Raw genomic sequence first — 21,695 nt, 5'->3', positions numbered from 1 at the left:
GGCAATTCAGGCACGATTTCTGTATTACATTCTTAGGGCGGAATTCATTCTTTTCCCAGGTAAACTTCATTCTTTGCTCTTAAGGCTTTTAATTGAATGGATGACACACATCCACATTATTGAGTATAATTTCTTTTATTTAAAGTCAAGTGACTGTAAATATTGATAATCACATCTACAAAATAATGTTGTGTAAACATCTAGACCAGTGTTAGAGCAAATGGGCACTATAGCCTACCCAAGTTGACATATAAGATTAACCATCACATGCTAATATATCCTGTTAGAAATGAGGACAGCAATTATCTTTGGGGCAGAGGAAGTAATGACCAGAAGGGGGCACAAGGAGAGTTTTGGGGTGCTGGTCAGGTTCTGCTTCTTGATCCAGGATGGTTGCATGATATATTCAGTTTGTGAAAATTCTATGAGCTTCATACTTATGACATGTGTAGATTTTGAAATGTGTATTTTACTTAATTAAAAAGAGTAAAATGTTAAGAAAAAAGGAAGACAAAAACAATGGAAACAAGAAAAAAGCATTACATCAGTTATGGAGAAAATTTTTTTGTTAGAAATTACCATATATAACTCTATATTGATCTTGGTGAAATAGATTTTTAAGGAAAATATAAACATAAGCACATATAATAAAACCTACATCAATAAAGAAATAAAGCATGCCTATGGTGATCTTTACATGGTACAATAGCAGGAGAATGACTAAATAGACCACATTTTGATGATATTTTGCAATGCATATGTTAAAAAGAATGAAAGAAAGAACATGGAGAATGTGGAAAGATCTCCAAGACATACTGGATATTTTTTAATTTTAATTTTTTCATTTTTTAAAAAGAAAAAACAACTTTATAAAGTTATACAGTCATTCTGACATGAATACTTTTTAAAAATCAAAAATTGGCTTAGTATTTGTAAATTTATTTTATTTTTGCAAATTTACTTTAAAAAGTACAAACTTTGATACTAGGTATACACAAATGTTTTGTACACTGTAAATCCATAGAAAGATGTGGAGGGGTACCCAGCAACAATTGTATTCTTTGGGCAGGGAGATTAGATTGTGTGGTAAAAGGTAACTTTTTACTCTCTATATACCTGTATTTTAAAAACACTTCTTACAGTAAACAATCATAATTATGTAAGTTTAAGAAATGGTCAAAAAGTAAGGAGACAAATCACAGACTGGGAGAAAGTAGTTCATAAAGACATCTGATAAAGGACTATTATCCAAAATATGCAAAGAAATCTTAAAACTCTACAATAAAAACAAATAACTGGGTTAAAAAGTGGGCAAAAGAGGTACAGATAGCAAGTAAGTATATGAAAGATGCTCCATATACGGTATCAGGGAAATCCAAATTAAAAAATGAGATATGACTATATTATATGTTAGAATTGCCAAAATCCACAACACTGACAACACCAAATGCTAGTGAGAATGTGGGGCAACAGGAACTCTCATTTATGGGTGGGGGACATACAATGGTACAGCCACTTTCAAAGCTTCGTTGTTTCTTAAAAAACTAATATGCTCTTACCAGATGATTCAGCAATTGTGGCCCTTAGTACATACCCAAAGGAACTGAAAATTTATGTCCACACAAAAACCTGTACACAGGTATTTATAGTAGCTTTATTCATAATTACCCAAACTTGGAAGTAACTAAGATGTCCATTCCTGACCAAGTCCGTCTTTTCCACTAGCTCTGAGCACTCAGCCTCTATCTCAGAGAAAACAAACTGAACCGTTCACCAATATTTACTCAACGCGGAGGAATGGGAATGGTATTTTTTAACTTTTTCATTTTTCTTGATTTCCATATTTCAACAACCAGCCCTTTTCGCGTTCATTAAAGCACCGGAAGGCCCAACCCTAGTTCAACGCCAGCCCACCAAGTTCTTCTTCAGGAGGCGCAGGCGCACTCGCCAGGGCCTTCTGGGGCCCGACGGGGGCAAGGGGCGGGGCTCGGGGGCACGTAGCCGGCACGCACCTGGCTCGCCGGGTCGTAGGGGTCTCTGTGGGCTCTGGTTGGTTCTCCGCTGGGGCTGGCCTCTTCGAAGCGAGTGCTGCAGACCGAGAAGGTTTGGGCCTGGCAGGAGACATGTTTGTGGCACGCAGCATCGCGGCGGACCACAAGGACCTCATCCATGATGTTTCTTTCGACTTCCACGGGCGGCGGATGGCGACCTGCTCCAGCGACCAGAGCGTAAAGGTGCGCGCGGGCCGAGCTCGGGAGGAGAGGAGCGTGCTGTACCCGCTGTTTGAGCGGAAGGACTGGCGTGTAGTAAGGAGACTAGTTCCTTTATTTAGGCACGCCATTGGTCACGAGGCCTAGACCCCAAGGGAGGCAGACACGTTCAGGCCAGTTTGTCTGCCCTGCTCTTCTCGCCCCTTATTGTAGGAACACCGCCTTCTCATTGGGCCGTGCTGCCTGCGGAAAGCCGCTGCGCGTCCTGGCCACGTGCGCGCTCCCCGGTGGACGCACGCCGAGAGCCGGTGCGCGCGCGGGCTTCGAGCGAACCTTTGATGGGCAGGAACCCGACAGTTTCCTCAGCTTTGTTCTCAGTGAAGCTTTATCGGTCCGCGGAGTTTTGGTTTTACCTCTATTAAGTTACTACGCTTGTTCACTGAGAGGACTGTACCGTGGGGACCTGTACCGCAGTCAGTTCACGGTGTGTTCTCTACTGCTGTGTGCCTCAGGCCTTCCTGGGGAGGTTGATCTCTCCTTGTGTTCAGAAGGGCGGCACCTTGTTTCACGATGAAAGAAAAATGCAAATTTATTTACATCCAGTTAAGTTCTTTACTTACTATCGGGAAATTGAAGTGTGTGTTTTTTAAAGTTACTGTAAATCTCTATACCTTTCCGACAAGCAGAATAACTAATGTAGAGGATATTTGGGATTTAGGAACCTCAGAAATGAAAGTTGGCGTATGAATTCTTTGCATTCTCGGCAATTCCAGAATAACTGAAAATCTGAAGGACGGTATTTCTCCTTTTTTTCATAGTCAAGTTTAATACCTGTAAGTCCCTCAAGTAAGAGTTTTCCTTCTTGCAAAACGGTAGTGCCGCCAAAACAATCGAATACTAAAGTGTAACCTGTAAAAGGTTTGGAATTACTTAAAAATTCATGTTTGTGGTAAACTAACCATTTAAAAATGTACATTACAGTTCAGGGATGTTAAGCACAACATTCACGTTGTGCAACCATCATCACCACTGTACATCTCCTGAACTTTTCATCTTAAACAGAAACTACCTAGTAACACCCTCTCTACTGCACCCACCCTCTGGTGACCTCTCATTCTTTTTCTTTGTAAATTTGAGTATTCTGGGTTTTTCGTACAAATGAAATCATACAATATTTGTTCTTTTGTGTATGGTTTACTTCACCTACTGTGATGTTTTCGAGGTTCATTCATATTTGTAACATGTATCAATTTCATTTTTAAGATTCAGTAATATTTTGTTGTATGAATGCACCATTTTGTTTATCCGTTCGTCCACCTACTTTTTGGCTATTGTGAATATTTCACTAACGTCTCTTAACTGAATAGGGAGTACACTTTTTTTCGTATCCACTTATTACTGAATGTTTTAACAAACTATAGAAATGATCCCTGAAAGTATAGTCTTTGAATCTTTTAGTCGATCTTTAAATTTGGAGGTTTTGTCTGTTAGAGTAGTGTTGCAATGAAGAGCTTTATTAATTTAGTTGTTTATATATTTTGGATATTTTCCATAGTCTCATTCTAGTAGACAAATTAGTGAATATTTGAAAAGCTTTTGAGGATAATTGGCAAACTGCTTTTTATTTGAGCATGTAAAATGTTTGTTTATTGTTCTTTAGAAGGGTTCAAGTTTTGGTTTTAAATCAGGCTGAACAACTTTCATTAGTCTGAAATCTCTGTCACCATGTCAAACTGGCTTCAGCTAGCAATACTTCATTAATTCCAAAAGATACAAGAAACAATTTTGAGTAAGAAAATCAAGCTCTGAGAACAGGTAACATTAGTTTGTAATTTAAAACAAAATGAGGGCTAGTGTTTCATATTGCATTTTACACCTTCCTCATACAGAACCAGGAACGTAATTTTCCTAACGCAGGCAGTCACTGATACTGGTGGACAGTTCCGTGTGCGTACATGCATGTATCTATTTTTCTCTCTCTCCCCCTCTCTCTCTCTGCCTCCTGCCTCCCCCCTCCCCCAAAACAACAAAAATCAGAGCATGTCAAAGGAAAAAGGTTTGTTATGGTATTGATCAAAACCCTTGGAGTCAATAGACAGTCTCTCTGAGCTTTGAGAATATTGTTTTGCTCGAGCCTATGTTAAGGGAATCTATTGTGTTCTGAAATAAAGAATTTTGGATAGTACCATCATTTCACACTTTAACATCCTGGAAGCAACAAAAAGCATTATTTTGTTTTATTTTTGGGGATAAGGGATAAGAAAATCTACAGATTTTTATTAAAGAGCAAAACAACTCTGGCATAGGAGATAGGCAGTTCACATAGTCAGCCAATGTCTGAGGTATCATTAATGACAAAGTCTCAGTTCATTCCTGTTGACCCAGCTGATCCTAACAAAAAAGGAAGTTTATGGCTCTTCATAGGAAATTCTAGCAGGACTAGATGACCCTAACCCTTTTTTCACATCCTTAGAAGCAGAGTACTAGAAAGTGTGTAATACTTTTTAAAAATTCTTACTTATTCTATTACAGTTGTCCCCATTTTTTTTCTCCTTTGCCCTCTGTCCATCCCCAGCTCCCACAGTACATCTTCACACCGTTGTCCATGTCCATGGGTAATTCATACATGTTCTTTGAGTAATCCCTACCTCCTTTTTCTACCATTATCCCCCTCCCCCCATTCTTTGGCAGCTGTCAGTCTGTCTTCTGTTTCCATGTCTCTGTTTCTGTTTTGCTTGTTAGTTTATTTTGCTCATTAGATTCCTCTTACAAGTGAGATCATATGGTATTTGTCTTTCACTGACTGGCTTATTTCACTTGGAATAATATTCTCCAGTTCCATCCATGATGTTACAAAGGGTAGGAATTCCTTCTTTCTTTGTGTTGCATAGTAAGGTATTTCATTCTATCAGTGTACCACAATTTTTTAATCTGTTCATCTACTGATGGGCACTAAGACTGTTCCCAACGCTTGGCTATTGTATGTAGCACTGCTGTGAACATAGGGGTGCATAAGTTCTTTTGAATTGGTGTTTCAGCATTTTTAGGATATAATTCCAGCAGTGGAGTCACTGAGTCAAAAGGCAGTTTCATTTTTAATTTTTTGAGGAAATTCCATACTGTTTTCCACAGTGGCTGCATCATTCTGCATTCTCACCAACAGTGCACTAGGGTTCCCTTTTCTCCAGTTCCTTGCCAGCACTTGTTGGTTGTTTATTAATGATGGCCATTCTGACTGGTGTGAGGTGATAGTTCATTGTGGTTTTAATTTGCATCTCTCTGGTGGCTAGAGATGTTGAGCATTTTTTTCTTATGTCTGTGGGCCTTCTGTATGTCCTCCTTTGAGAAATGTCTGTTCAGGTCCTTTGCCCACTTTAAAATTGGATTGTCTTCGTCGTATGAGTTCCTAATATATTTTGGTGATTAAAGCCTTGTTGATGTATCATTGGCAAATATGTTCTCCCATAGTCAGATTGGTTCCCTTTTAATTTTGATGGTGGTTTTTTTAGCCATGCAGAAGCTTTTTAATTTGATGTAGTCCCATTTGTTTATTTTTTCCTTTCGTTCCTTTGCCCTAGTACACAGGTGGCAAACACACATTGCCCTCCACCTTGTTTTATTGGGCCCCGCACCTTGTTTCTACCTAGCTGCAGTGCTCAGCTCTTAACTGTTACATTCGGCCCTTTGAAGGCAACCATGGGGCTGATGTGGCTCCTGGTGAAAATGAGTTTGACACCCCTGCCCTAGGAGGTATATTGGCAAAAATATTGTATGTGGGATGTCTGAAATTTTACTGCCTGTTTTTTCTGCTAGGACTTTTATGATATCACAACTTAATGTTTAAGTCTTTTATCCATTTTGAGTTTATTGTGGTGTATGGTGTAAGATGGTGGCCTAGTTTCATTTTTTTGCATGTACCAGTCCAGTTCTACCAGTACTGTTTATTGAAGAGCTTATTTTTACTCCACTTTATGTTCTGTCCTCTTTGTCAAATACTAATTGACCATAGAGACCTGGGTTTATTTCTAGGCTCTCTATTCTGTTCCATTGATCCATGTGTCTGTTCTTATGATTACAATACCAGACTGTTTTTGATTACAGTGGCCTTAAGTATAGGTTTGATATGAAGTATTGTTGGTCGTGATCCCTCCTACTTGTTCTTTTTTGTAAAGATTGCTGAGGCTATTCGGGGTCTTTTTGGGTTCCATATAAATTTTTGAAGTATTCTGATCTGTGAAATATGCCATTGGTATTTTAGTAGGAATTGTGTTGAACCTGTAGATTACTTTGGGTGGTAGGGACATTTTGATGATGTTAATTCTAATCCATGAACACAGTATATGCTTCCATTTATTTGTATCTTCCTCAATTTCTTTCTTCAGTGTTCTGTAGTTTTCCAAGTACAGGTCTTTTACCTCCTTGGTTAAATTTATTCCTAGGTACTTTTTAATTTAATTTAATTTAATTTAATTTAATTTAATTTAATTTAATGTAACTTTTATTTTATTTTTTGTTGCTATAGTAAATGGGATTTTTTTTCTTAGTTTCTCTTTCTGATAGTTCTTTATGATTGGTGTTCAAAATACCACCGATTTCTGAATATTGACTTTCTATCCTGCTACCTTGATGAATTCACTCACTAGGTTGAGTAGTTTTTTGGTGGACCTTATAGGGTTTCCTATGTACACTATCACTTTTGCAAATAATGACAGTTTTAATTCTTCCTTTCCAATTTGGATTCCTTTTATTTCTTCTTCTTGTCTGATCTCTGTGGCTAGAGATCAGACAAGATCTAGCCTCCGGTACTAGATTGAATAAGAGTGGTGAAAGCTGACGTCCTTGTCTTGTTCCTGATCTTAAGGGAAACACTTTTAGTTTTTGGCCATTGAATATGATATTGGCAGCAGGCTTTTCATATATGTCCTTTATTATGTTGAGGTATACTCCCTCTATTCCCACTTTGCTGAGTGTTTTTATCATAAATGGGTGCTGGATTTTATCAAATGGTTTTATCTGCATCTATTGATATGATCATGTCATTTTTGTATTTCATTTTGTTTATGCAATGTATCATGTTTATTGATTTGTGAATAATGTACCATCCTTGCATCTCTGCAATAAATCCCACTTGAGCGTGGTGTATAATCTTTTTGATGTATTGTTGGATCTGGTTTGCTAGTATTTTAGCATCTTTGTTCATCATAGATACTGGCCTGTTAGTTTTCTTTCTTGTGTCTTTAACCTGGTTTTGGGATTAGGATAATTCTGGCTTCATAAAAAGAGTTTGGGAGTTTTCCCCTCTTTTTGATTTTTTTGGAATAGTTTGAGAAGGATGTTAGTTCTTTGAATATTTGGTAAAATTTGCCTGTGAAGCCATCTATCTGGTCCAGGGCTTTTGTGTGTTGGTAGTTTTTTGATTACTGCTTAAATTTCGCTAGTTGTTATCAGTCTACTCAGGTTTTCTGCTTATTCCTGATTCAGTTTTGGGAGATTGTATGTTTTTAGAAAGTTATCCTTTTAGCCCAGTTTGTCCAGTGTTTTGGCATATTATAGTTGTGTGTAGTAGTTTCTTACAATCCTGTTTTTCTGTGGTATCAGTCGTAAATTCTCTTGTTTCTGATTTTATTTATTTTGGTCGTCTCTTTTTTTCTTGACGAGTCTCATTTAAAGTCTTGTCAATTTTGTTTATCTTTTAGAGAACCAGCTCCTGGATTCGTTGATCCTTTGAATTGGTTTTTTTTTTTTTTTTTTTTAGTCTCTGTCATTTAATTCTGCTCAGATCTTGATTATTTCCTTCCTCTGCTTGCTCTGGGCCTTTTTGGTTGTCGTTCTGGTTCTTTTAGATGGAGCTTTAGATTGAGATTTTTCTGTCTTCTTTAGGTAGGCCTGTATTGCTATGAACTTCTCTATCAGGATTGCCTTTGCTGTGTCCTGTAGGTTTTGGGTGGTTGTGTGTTGATTTTCATTTGTTTCCAGAAACTTCTTGATTTCTTCCTTGACCTCATTGTTAACCCATTCATTATTTAATAACATGTTATTCAGCCTCAATGAATTTGAATGTTTTTGAGTTTTTTTCTTGAGGTTGGTTTCTAGTTTCAATCCATTGTGATCTGATAAGATGCTTGATATGATTTCAATTTTCTTGAGTTTGTTAAGGCTTGTTTTGTGTTCTACCTTGTGGTCTCTCTCTTTTTTCTTTTTTTTTTCCCCAAATTATTGGAGAAAGTTTATTTAGAAAGTTACAGAGGTAGTAGAAGGGCCTTTGGAGCTTAGGGGATGCACCTGGGGGGAAGAAGAATGGGAAGGGAAAGGCACAGGCTCACTGTTTCTTCATCTTGAGGTTTGTTTTTTTTTTAAGTTTTAGAAATATGTTTATTGATTTTAGAGAGAGAGGAAGGAGATATAGAAACATCTATGTGAAAGAGAAACAAACCAGTTTGGATCAAACCCACAACCTAGGTACATGCCTTGTCCAGGAATCAAGCTGCCAACCTTTTGGTGTATGGGACAATGCTTCAACCAACTGAGCCACCAAGCAGGGCCATCTTGAGGTCTTTAAATGCTGGGAGTTTAGGGGAAGATCTCAATAGAATATTCTCCAGCTTTATGCTGATGCATCAAAATGAAATTGATTCCCCTCACTTCATCCTTGGTTGTGGTTGGCACAAATGGCATTAATTGGATTTTTATTATTTATCTCCCCAAGTAGATGATTTAAGCTGGTTACCCTTTGGTTGGGGAGAAGTGTAAACCATTTGCATCCTTGGTTGGGGAAGATAGGATTTTGTGATTTACTAGATGGCTATAAGTGGCCTGGCAATTTAACTATCTGTCTCAGTTTTCCTATTCCACTTGTCCTGGCTCACTAGCCTGTTTCACAACTCACCAAACCCCATGACCTCCTTAAATCAGGCCATTGTTAGAGGCAGAGGGAGGGGGCCTTGTTCCAGGCTTCTTTACAGAATCAGAAGGCAAAGGCCAGACAGACTGAAAGAGGGAAACTAGGCATGTAGGCAGAGGATGTTGAAGCCAGGCTCCCCTCCAGCACCCCTCACTGTGCCTCACTACTTTCCTTGAAGCTGATAGTGAGACAGCATTAGCTGAGCATTAGGCCCAAACCTGGCCCCGACAGGAACTAACCCAGGAGTGGGAAGAGGAGTTGGGTTACACTAGCTTTACTCTCTCTGAGTTCCCATCCCACCCTGGGGCTGGCTGTAGTCAGATGGGGGAGATGGGAAGAGCCTTATTCCTGGAGTGGGCAAGGCTCCTCCACACTGAACATGGAGCTAAGGTCAGGAGAGAGATCTGGTTTATAACACAACCAAGGTAGATAGTTGTGTTATAAACACAAGAGTCCTGGCTGGGTTTAAGTGACACTCAGCCCCACCATTTCCAGGTCCTGTCCATACTCCAGTTGACACCTGGCCAGGCAGTCAGTCTGAGGGGCCCTGGAATGCTTAACAACAGTCTTTTATGTCCTCAGAGTAGTCCATGATCTGGATGGTTATGGTGTGGAAGTGGAACTTCCCCTGTAGGCGGGTGCTGGCTGCTTTCAGCACAGCCTGGGCATTCTGAGTGATGGTGATGTGGACAGACAGTACAGGCTAAGCCACAGTTAGAACACAGATATGCAGGCTGTGCAAGGCTTGTACCCCCTCTACCGACAGTAGTATATCTTGAACAGCTGTGAAGTCCAAGCCCTTGGGGGTCCCTTCCGTTAGCACCAGGATCATGTTTCTCAGGATGGTCAAGGTTGTCCCCAGACCAGGATGGAAAAGAGGAAGATAGAGATGGGGTCTACATAGTTGTACTCTGGCTTGAAGTATAAAATATAGGCTGCCACCAGGATGCCCATGCTCTGTAGCAAGCCTCGTATCACATGGACAAGCCTATCACAAGCCTCCTATCACAGCTCGGACACAGGGATTCTCCTGCTGCTGGCTGGTGTCATGGCTGTGTCTATGGTTCTGGCTGTGCCTATAACCAGACTGGCATAGAGTCAACCTCATTATGATATTCATGGCCACAGCACAGCCTACTGTTATCAGCATGGTCCTCCCTTTGATCTCATAGTCCCCAGATTATCAGCTGCTCCACTGCCAGGTACACCAGTACCCCAGTCATGACCCAGATGGACAGCACAGAGAGCAGGGCTCCCAGGATCTCAGCTCACTGTCAGCCAAAGTTCATGGTCTTGGTGGCTGGCTGGGAGGATATCCAGAGAGAAAAGTGGCTGATGAGCATGCTGGCAAAGTCAGTGAGTGGATAGCCTGCATTGGTCATGATTGCCAAGCTATGTTCTAGGTACCCACCAATGATTTTTCCAATCATGAACACCAGGCAGGTGGCAGAGGCCACATAGAGCTGACAACAGGCCCGTTCCTTGGGGTCGTGGTTGACTGCCAGGACCCTTCTGGGTGTGACAGTAGTGGTTGTTTTCCATGGCCAGCTCAATGGATGGCAACTCCAAGTTAGGTGGGGACATAAATCCGGCCAGCTCCATCCTGCCACAGAGATTCCATGTAAGTCTGGGCTACAGGCCTGGCATCCAACAGATGCTGCTTATCCATGGCTGTGTGGTCTATATTTGAGAATGATCCATGTGCATTTGAGAAGAATGTGTTTTTGTTTCTTTGTGGTATGTTCTATAAATATCAATTTATAGAACATACTTTATATCTTTATATCTAGATACTTTATATCTAGAGTGTCATTCAATCCTGAAGTATTTTTCTTGATATTTTGATTGGAAGGTCAATCCATTGTTGACAATAGGGTGTTAAAATCCATTACAGTGACTGTATTGCTGTCTATCTCTTTCTTAAAGTCCTCCAATATTTTCTCTCTATACTTAGGTGCACCTGAATTGGGTACATACATGTTTACAACAGTACAATCTCTTGTTGGACTACTGCCTTAAGTATTATATAGTGACCTTCTTTGTCTGTTTTGAAGTCTATTTTGTCTGATAAAAGTGTTGCTTGCTACCCCAGGTTTTTTTCTACCCATCTGTATGGAATATTTCCCATTTCTTTACTTTCAGCCTGTGTATATCTTTTGTTCTGAGGTGGATCTCTTGTAGGCAGCATATGTGTGGGTCATGTTTGCTTGTCTACTCAGCTACTCTATGTCTTTTGATTGGAGCATTTAATTCATTTACATTTAAGGTACTTATTCACTGCCGTTTTTCCCCTTTGTACCTGTGTGTTCCCCCCCCTTAAAGCAGTCCCTTTCCATCTCTTGCAGTGCTGGCTTGGTGGAGATGTGCTCTTTTAGCCTTTTGTCTGGGAAGCTCTTTACTTTGCCTTCCATTTTAAATAAGAGCCTTGCTGGATAGAGTAGCCTTGGTTGCAGGGCCTTGCTTTTCTGCATTTGGAATATTTTGTGTAAATCCCTTCTGGCTTATAATGTTTCTGTTGAGAAATCTGGTGGTATCCTTATTGAAGCTCCCTTGTATATTACTAGCTGGTTCTCTCTTGCTGCCTTTAAGATTCTTTGTCTTTAAATTTTGCCATTTTGATTTGAATGTATCTTGGAGTGGGCCTCTTTGAGTTCATCTTGATTGGAACCCACCATGCTTTCTGGACTTGGGTGACTTTTTCCCTTACCTGGTTAGGGAAGTTCTCAGTCACTATTTTTTCAAACAGGATTTCTATCCCTTGCCCCTTTTCTTATATTTCTGGTATCCCTATGATGCGAATGTTGGTATGTTTCATGTTGTCCCAAAGTTCCCTTAAACTTTCCATGTTCTTTTTGAGTCCTTTTTTGTTTAGTTGCTCTGCCTGGGTGTTTTTTTTCTACATTGTCTTCCAGCTGGTTGATTCGATCCTCTGCTTCATCCAGTCTGCTTTTAATTCCTTCTGGTGAGTTGCTTCTTCGTTTCCAACTGGTTCTTACTCAAGGTTTTTATGTCCTTTTCCATGCTGTTGTGGGTCCCTCTATTTTCCTTATAGTTCTCACTAAGTTCCTTGAACATCCTTAGAACCATTACTTTGAACTCCGTGTCTGATAAATTGCTTGCCTTGATTTTACTTAGCACTTTTTCTGGAGATTTCTCCTTTTCTTTCATTTGGGGGGTTTTTCTTTGTCTCCCCTTTTAAGTTGTTTCCTTGTGTTTGCTTCTATGCATTTGATTGATTTGCTTTGACTTTCTGTCTTGTGGAGTGGCCTTGTGTGTTAGGAGTCCTGTGGGACCCAGTGATGCAGGGTCCTTCATCTCCTGATCTAGATGCTTTAGGAGTGACCTCTGTGTGGATTATATGGACTCTCCTGTTGTATTTGGGTCTTGATTATTATTGGCTTATTCATTGGTGGGAACTCCCCTTTGTCTGGCTGCGTAAGAGGCACTATCCCCACCACATGTTCTACATTGTTCTATAGGTGCTGGAAGAACAAAGCATAACAACACAAAAACACCACCAAAACAAGCAACACCCTCCCCCCCCACCCACCACTACCACCACAGCAATATCAATAACAAGAGAACAAAGAGTAATAACAGTGAAGAGCACAGTGTAATAGTAGAGGAAGGGTAAAAGGAAAAAGAATATGAGAAGACCAGAGGAAAGGGAAGTGACTATGATAGGAGAATGAGAAAGAGAACTATTACTCCTAATGAGTTGAAAGAGGAAAATGTGGAAAAGGAACACAGAAAAGTTAACAAAAATAATAAAAAGATGGGAACAGTGATCAAAGGTAAGAGTAGAAGAGAAGACATGAAAGAAATTAGAGCACCAAACATAAAAGAAAAAAACAGATAAAAAGATATATAAAAAGGCTATGGAAAGGAAAACGTAGCTAAGATTATGAAAAAAGAACCAAAGTGGATTTGCCTCAGCACAATTTAGGTCTTGTCTTCTGCTTTCTCCCTTTGGATACTGCTCTGATGTCTGAGTCTGGTGTAAGCCAGTGTCAGGTGCTGTCCATACCTGGCCATTGGCTGCCTTTTTGAAGCTACAGGTGATCCATAGTTTGTGGCTCATTCCCCTGGGCTGGTCTGCTCCCAGGGTGAGCCAAGCTGCTCTGCAAAGCTGGCTTTTATCAGCATTGGATCAAGGGGTGTGTCAGCAAATGTCCCAGGTTACCCCAGAATCTGCCTCCGTCTGTCTGTCTCTGCTTGCTGGCCTGTTGTCAATCTTAGACTATTCTCAGATCCCACTATTTCTGAGGGGGCTTTTGGCTACAGTGAGGCTGTGTTGCCTGGATCTCCTGTGGCAGGTGCCTTTCAGACTTCAGGGAAGATGTTGGGTATGTTCCCCCTCCCCTGAACTAGTCTGAGTCTGGGATTATTTCCCTGTACTCACCAGGGTGGGGCCCCTACTAGGCTTCCAGAGCTCAGATTTTGGTTCTGCCAAATGCCAGCATAGTGTTCCTGTGGCTCTCCTGTGAGGGGGAAATACCAGTTTGTTTCCCATAATAATGTATGGATGGCTGCGATCTTCTGCCAGTCTCTGATGACCGGAGTATGTTTATGTTACTGTCTCCTTAGCAAGGGTTAAGATGCAGGATAAGGGAGAAGAAAAAAGAAAAAAAAAACCCCAACAAAACAGAACACCAAGACAGAGCAAAACTGAAAAGAGAATAAAAGGTTGCTGAGTTGAGCAAATAGGGTTTCAGAGGTTGTGGTGAGGGGATTTCCAGAGGGTGGTGGGAGCAGTATCCTACAGGTTAAGGTAATTAATTGATTTTCCCCTGGGAGGGGCTAGCCCTTCTCAGGAAAGATGGGTGCTGTGGAGTTCAAATATATCCGGCCCCCAAAATTGCACAGCTGCTCCCTCAAGACTATCCCCAGTGCCTTCCACTCCAGATTCTTATCATGTGACTCCAGTTCATGCCACCCTCCCTCCCCTTGCTGGGTAGCTGCAAACACAAAGCCTGTGCTTTGCCCCTTTAAGGAAAAAGAAAAAAGAGAGATGGTGGGTTTGTCTCCAGCGATTTTTCACTTACCCCCAGAGCAGAAAGCACTCATGGTGCAGACTCCTTGATCTCCTGATCCGGATGATCTAGGAATGTCTTGTGTGTGGGTTATGTGGACCCTCCTGTTGTTTTTGGGTCCTGATTCTTATTGTTCTGTTAGTTGGTGCGGACTTTCTTCTGTCTGACTGAATAAGGGGCTCAACCCCTACCACATTCGCCTCTGCCTTGAAAAGGCTTCTAGGTCTGGGTTGGTTCCCCAGTGGGGGCATGTATTGGAGGTTACTTGTCACTTCTGTCTCACACCAATGCTTCTCCCCCCTTTCTCCCCAAATCAGTAGATTATATCCTGTATGCATCGTCTTCTCCCAAGTCTCATATCATCCTGATGGGGTAGAGGAAGGAAAGGAAGAGTCCAGCAGCAAAACCATGTCAATGGATGATGGTGGGATGCTCATGCTGCTCCCTTCAGTGAGTCTCAGCCTCAGGCTTCTGCTGCTGTGTTCCTGCTGTGGTCTCTGCAGCCAGTGCTGACCAGCCACCTCTCTCCACTCCCTCATTCCTGGCTCTTTGGCCAAATCACAGCTTCCTCAGTAAGACTGTGTCCCATTTGTGGTTCCAGTGGCTTCTGTGGCAGAAGGCACAGACACAAGTTTGGGTGTGGAGGTGCAGCTGCTCTGGTGGCTTCTCCCTAAGGAGGTTATTATAATTTCCTCAGATTGGCTGTTCCTCCAAAGCAGCATAGCCAGATGTGCTGGGCTAGGTGACAGTGGCTGTATCTCTGCCAGGAGAGTCTGGGCCACCTGCCCCAGAGTGCCCTCAGAGGTGGCAGGCATTTGCATGCTCACATGCACACCTACACACTCATCTCTACTCACATGCACTCACACCCACTGTCAGTCACACTCAGCTGCATTTTTGAGTTGCTTGCTCTATGATTTAGCTGTAAGACTGGTTTAGGGCTGGGAGCAAGTGAACGGAGCTTCCAGCTACTCTGCAGCCATCTTGGAACCCACCTGAAGTGTGTAATATTTAAATGAAGAGTCCAAGATCCCCTGATTGTGTCCTTCAACTTGCTTTGTCAGTATAGTTTGGTTACAGTTGCTTCCCATAAAAGAGCAGAAAAATGGTTTTTCTTGATCAGCACATTGAACACAAAAAAGAATCAGCAATGACACTACATCAATTTCACTAGCAATGCTTCCTTTTGCCAATGGTTGGGCTGCTGTATGCCTCTCTCCTACCCTGTTAGGCTTGTGGACACATACTTACTAGGCCATTGTTAGTTTTATCTCATAAAGAACCTAGTAAGAAAATTACAAGGCAATCAGTGGATAAACTGAACTGTACATATAGGGGGCAGTTTGGAAAAGACCCGTAAGAGGCATTTCTCAGGTCTTAAATACTGTGTCTATACTGCTACTTTGTTCCTGAAAATTCCTGAAAAACAAGTAAGTCCTAAAATAAAGCATTCTCTCACATCATTAGACAGAAAATCAGAGTAATGCTACATACAACCCACAATTTTAAAAGGTATAAAATATGTGCTAACGCTGCCTGGCCATATCTTCAGTGATGAAATGGAGTATTCCCCTACAGAAAACAAAAGTTTCTGGCCCTGGCTGGCGTGGCTCAGTGGATTGATTGCTGGCCTGTGAACCAAACAGTCATAGGTTCAATTCCCAGTCAGGGCTGGGTTGCTGGCTACACACCCCCAAGTAAGGAGCATATGAGAGGCAGCCACACATTGATGTTTCTTTCCCTCTCTTTCTCCCTCCCTTGCCCCCTCGCTAAAAAAAATAAAATATTTAAAGAAAAACACACAAAAGTTTCTGGCATACCCACTTAAGTTTCATTGGTTGAAAAAGAAAATTCTGCCGTCAGCTAAATTCTTTGAGAAAAAGATACTCCTTTTTAACATGTCACTTCCCCACTAACTTACCAAAACAAAAACCTAAACAAAAGGCTCTTGGCTACTTTGCCTAATGTTGTATGGAGTTTTCAAGAAGAGAAACTAACATAAACACCCCATTATGAGCAAAGACTGAAAACCACCTGGATCATATAGTATATATGCCACTGCTTTTGTGTGCGTTTTTTAAAGTACCCAGGTGGGCTTAAAGCTGCCAGACTGCACACACATCTACAGCAACAAGGGCTTCTATTCCATCTACTACTTGTATCAGGAAAAAAGAGGAATAGGAAAAGGAGAGAAAAGAGAAAAATTGTAGCCCCCACCCCCTACCCCAAATAAAAAAGAAATTCCATAACAGGGAAATTGGTGTGACAAGCATAATGGAAGAGTGTGGTGCCCAAACAGATGGTTCTGCACGGGCTCATGTTCTGCTGGTTGTCCTTAGAGACCTATTTTGAAAAAATTAAAAAATGAGATTTTGAAATAATTCAGTCTTGGCAGAAATTCAAATTGCAACATTAAGCAAAATCATAGTTCACCAAATTAATTCCTTTCATTTTTTTTCTTTATTTTTATTATTAACTCTATTGCAGATGCCTCCCCCCCGCGCGCCCCCCCCACCCCCCCCACCCTCATCCTCCCAGTTCCTTGTCTGTTTCCCTCTGGCCATCATCACACTGTTGTCTTTTTTCTCTCTTTTCTTAAACAGTATGTTTATGTTATAGAGGGATTTCTTTTTTGTTTGTTTTTTTTCCAATCATTAGGAGAGTGATTGAGGAATAGTGAATCCATCATTACATTGATGACACAGTTGAGATTCCAGATTCATATTTCCAGGTACCAAGAGTTCCTCTAAATGCCACAATCAAGTCAGCCTTCGTTTATATTTCTTTCTATTGAACACAGCAGTGCGCATTGGTATCTGAAGTGTTACTGTATCTTATTGGGTCTGTATTTCTTGAAGTAAAGCAGCTGTTTAGACTTGAACACTCCCATTCTTTTTTGTCTTATAAAACTTAACTGCATCTTTTATACTTTATTCCACATTCAATCAATTAGCACAGATGCCCTTCCCAATCCCACAGTGCAATGCATTGCAACACAGCAACCTGGCTCTTTATGAAATTTGGTTTAGTCAGTCATCCACCATCTGATTAGGGGGTGGTGCACCATCATCAAATGGCCAGTCTAGAATGTGGATTCCTCCTTTTTCAACTGGAGCTTTATGATATGTAGTATCACAAACTTGAACCAAAGTTGTTACTTCATACTTCTTAAGATTCTCTGTGAACTTGTTGAGGATAGCATTGGTAGGGTTGTTAGTTATCAGAAAATGCATGTTCTTATAGGAGATCTCTACAGGGGTTGGATGGTTCATTATGGCAAGTAAAAAGTGTGAGTGTGCGTGTGTGAGTGTAATAGGGAAAATGGAAAAATCTATCAATCTTGAAATGTTTCACAGCAGAAAACATTAGAAAAATCACTAAAATGGCTATTATCAATCTGTTTTTTCTATTCAACTTGTTTATTCTTTAAAAAGCTTTCTTCAAGATAAGCAGAAGTATTTAGAATGCACTTGAATCTAAATTCAGCTTGGGCCTCAATGTCTAAAAATAGGTATCTCCAGACTTGCCCCGAAATCCAGCCATGTACAAAGTTTAAGCAGCCTTTACTACATTTAGGTATTAGTGGGACAAGTTAAAAGTGTAGGTCACTTTCCGCTTTTATTTGATGCTTACTTTTATTGGAGCCATTAAAAGAAATAATGTTGGCAATAAAAAAAAAAAAACAACTCTTTTTGAGTTCTGTCTCTGTGTCCAGAGTCTTTAAGACATTGTTAGTTATGGTACATAGAATGCCCACGCTCCTAGTAAAAATGCTTTGCTGAGCTTGGCAGAAATCTGCCCTCATGCTCAAAATTGCCATAAATGTGTAACACATGTTCCAACAAAAACCACTTGGGAACTGGAGACAGGGCATTGATGTCCAGTGATGGGACTGAGGAAGTGCCCTTTTCCTCAATCACCTGGATATCAGCAGTGATGATGGCTACCCCCTAGCCTTGTGGCACCTCAGGAGAGGGGCCTGTGGCAGCTGTGCGTGTTCATGATTTGGTCTTGCTGCTACTCCCACTGTTGCCCTCACTGCCCTGTGGCACTGCCTAGCTGCACATTGCTTTTTTGAAGGCTGCTCTTTTGTGCACTGCCAGTGAGAATATTGATTTGATGTTGGCATCTTCCATGTCAGGTATTAGTACATTTTTCCCCTTTAAACATATATATATATTTTTTAAAGATTTTATGTATTTATTTTTTAGAGAGGGTAAAAGAGGGAGAAAGAGGGAGAGAAGCATCAATGTGTGATTGCGTCTCACACGTGCCCTATTGGGGACTTTGCCTACAACCCAGGTATGTGCTTTAGACTGAGATTTGAACCAGCGACCCTTTGATTTGCAGGCTGGTACTCAGCCACTGAGTCACACCAGCCAGGGCCCCTATAAATATTTTTATATGGTAAAAAACACATAAAGTAAAATTTACCATCTTAACCATTTTAAGTGTACAGTAAGTGGTATTAGGTACATTCATATCTTTTTGCAACCATCTACTTTTAGATCATTTTCATTTTGCAACTGAAACTTGGTACCCATTAAACAATAACTCCCCATTTCCCCATTCTCCAGCCCCTAGCAAAAACCTTTGTGCCTCTATGGATTTGACAACTATTAAGAACCTCATATAAGTGGAGTCATACATTTCTTTTTTGTAGTTGGATTATTTCACTCATTGTAATGTCTTCTAATGTTGTAGCATGTGTCAGAATTTATTTTAAGGCTGAATATTCCATTATTTCTATTGTATTACCACATTTTGCTTATTTATCTGTCCATGGACCTGGGTTGCGTCTATGTTTTAGCTGTCTTGAATAACGTTATGAATGTGGGTGTACAAATATCTCTTTGAGACCCTGCCTTTTTATTATTTGTTTTTAAATTAAATTTACTGGTATAACATTGGTTAATATTATGTTTTAGATATACAGTTCTATAATACATCATGTGCATTTTGCATTGTGTACTCACTACACAAAGCCTAGTCTTCTGTTAACATATTTGATCCCCTTGATCCTCCTTGAGTTTGTTCATTTGTTGCTTTCTGTTTTGTATTCCACACCAGTGAAATATGTTTCTTGTCCTTTTTTATCTGACTTATTTCACTTAGCATGATACTTACAAGATCCATCCATGTTGTTGCAGATGGCAGTATTTCATCTTTTCTTATGGATGATTGACATGTGCTCATTTGCCTGCAGTGAGCACGGAATGCTGCGGATGGTTTGTCGAAACACGAGAAAGACATACACAGAGACAAGCAGTTTCTGCGGGGAAGTAAAAACGGAATGGCCACTCTCTGTAGTGGGGAGAGCGCCCGTCTCCATTCCCAAGCAGATTTTTATTGAGAAAACAGACTTAGTTTGTGGATTCACAGTCTGGCAGAAAAGATCAAAAGATGTAGGTGACTTACAAAGGTGCAGACAGAACCCCCACTGTGATTCTGGGCAAAGTTTGGGGTCTTTAACATATGAAAGGACTATAGGTTCCAAAGGTTTCCTGCCTGTGCTTTTAAATTCCAAGTTAATAACATCCTGTAGCAAACAGATCTTACAGGATCTTGCATATTCTATGTCCCAGGCCTGATTACCCTGGGGGTCTGCCGTTTCTGGTCTGGGCTGCCCCTGCAGGCCTGAGTTAACAGAAAAGACAAAGGCAGCCAGGAGACTTAGATTTCTCACAAGGACTGAGAAAGCCGAGGGGGAGGGGGTTGATGTTGATCATCCCTTCATATCCACAGCTCCGTGTCTCTTCCCTTAGGGTATTCCCACGTGATCGAGTCTGTCTTATGTTCATTCTCTTTCTTAGAGAATTGTTACCTGTCATTGACTGCTGACCGTGCAAAAGGGAAGCCAGGCATTAGAACAGGCAGCATTCATGCCAGGGAAATAAGTTTTGTCTCCTTAGTGGCTTCTGGTCCGGAGGTCTTTCATTCAGCCTAAGTCACAGGGGGTTACAGCTTCCTGATACCAGGCAGGGTGGTCCCCAACAGATGATTATTATTCCAATGTATATATGTGCCACATCATCTTTATCCAGCCATCTGTTGAAGGACACTTTTATGTTGATTCCCTACCTTGGCTATTGTGTGTAATGCTGTTGTGAACGTAGAGGTATGTGTATCTTTTACAAATACGTGTTTTCAAATTTTGGGGGTAGATACTCAGAAGAGGGATTGCTGGATCATATGGTAGCTCCATTCTTAATTTTTTGAGGAACTGCCAGATTGTTTTCCGTAGAGTCTGCATCAAATTTTATTCCCACCAGCGGTGAATGAGGGTTTCCTTTTCTCCACATCCTCTTCAACACTTATTTCTTGTGTTATTGATAGTAGCCATTCTAGTAGGTGGTATCTCATTGTGATTTTGATTTGTATTTCCCTTATAGGTAGTGAAGTTGAGCATCTTTTCATTTATCTGTTGGCTACCTGTATGTCTTCTTGGGGAAAGTGTTCAGGTCCTCTGCCCATTAGAAAAAAAGTTTGTTTATTGATTTTAGAGAAAGGAAGGGAAAGAGAGAAACATTGAAATGTTGTTCCATTTGTTTATTCATTCCTTCATTGATTCTTGTATGTACCCTACCGGGGATCAAACCTGCAACCTTGGTATATTGGGACAATGCTCTAACCAACTGAGCTACCCATCCAGAGCCTCTGCCCATTCTTTATTTAACTGGATTTGTTGTTGTTGTTGTTGTTGTTGTTGTTGTGTTGTATGAGATGTTTGTTTATTTTGGATGTTAGCCCCTTTATGAAGGTATCATTTGCAAATATCTTCACCTATTCAGTTGGTTGCTTTTTTGTTTTGTGGGTTTCTTTTTCTTTGAAGAAGCTCTTTAATTTGATGTAGTACCATTACTTTATTTTTGTTTTTACTTCCCATGCCTGTGGGTCAAGTTCATAAGAATTCCTTGAGACCAAGGTATGTAAGTTTAGTACCTGTGTTTTCTTCTATGTATTTTATTGTTTCATCTCTTATGTTTCTGAGGAGGAATGTTCAAGCTTCATGCAAAATTTGATGCAGATTCATTGCTCTATTCACTCAGTCATTTTGAATGTGAGGGCCACACCGTACACATGCTTAGTCAATGGTGTCTACCTTCCCCAGTGAAGTTGTCATTGTTCACACATGCTCAGTCCAGTCCACTGTCCTTGGCTGCCAGGTTATATTGATGTAATGCAAACCATTCTGTTATATTAACAGTGGCTGGACTTTTTCCAGACAGAGCTTGTATGTCCAATACATGAACATGGAATATTTGTCCATTTCTTTGTGTTGTTAATTTCTTTCAACAATGACTATAGTTTTCAGTGTGTAGGCCCTTCATTTTCTTTGGTAAATTTATTCCTGGGTATTCTTTTCATTACTATTGCAAATGGGAGTATTCTCTTTTCATTACCTGATATTTCATTATTAGCACATAGATATGCAGTGGGTTTTTGTACATTGGTTTTGTATCCTGCAACTTTATTTATATAGTTTCTAATAGTCTTTTGGTGGAGTCTTTAGATTTTCCTACGTATAGAATCATGTCATCTACAAATAGT

General features: G+C 40.5%; 1 protein-coding gene and 2 pseudogenes across 2 annotated transcripts in view; 1 reads left to right on the top strand and 2 right to left on the bottom strand.

The window, feature by feature from the left end:
* The first annotated feature begins 910 nt into the window (after positions 1–910).
* The window catches only part of SEH1L (SEH1 like nucleoporin), a 58,274-nt gene continuing 37,489 nt past the window's right edge, over positions 911–21,695 (top strand). The window contains exon 1 of one of the 2 annotated variants that reach the window (XM_045850071.1): positions 911–2,234. In XM_045850071.1, coding sequence (XP_045706027.1) covers positions 2,124–2,234 — 111 coding nt within the window. In that variant the 5' untranslated portion in view covers positions 911–2,123. The remainder of the gene's footprint in view (positions 2,235–21,695) is intronic. The other variant, XM_045850072.1, reaches the window with a different exon arrangement.
* LOC123826291 lies at positions 9,644–10,780 on the bottom strand (annotated as a pseudogene).
* LOC123826142 lies at positions 16,932–17,416 on the bottom strand (annotated as a pseudogene).

The sequence above is a fragment of the Phyllostomus hastatus genome, unplaced genomic scaffold (assembly GCF_019186645.2).
Source record: "Phyllostomus hastatus isolate PE091 unplaced genomic scaffold, TTU_PhHast_1.1 phas_contig_80, whole genome shotgun sequence".
Taxonomy (NCBI): Eukaryota; Metazoa; Chordata; class Mammalia; order Chiroptera; family Phyllostomidae; genus Phyllostomus; species Phyllostomus hastatus.
Note: the sequence above shows the minus strand (reverse complement) of the source record. Positions and strands in the feature narration are given on the sequence as shown.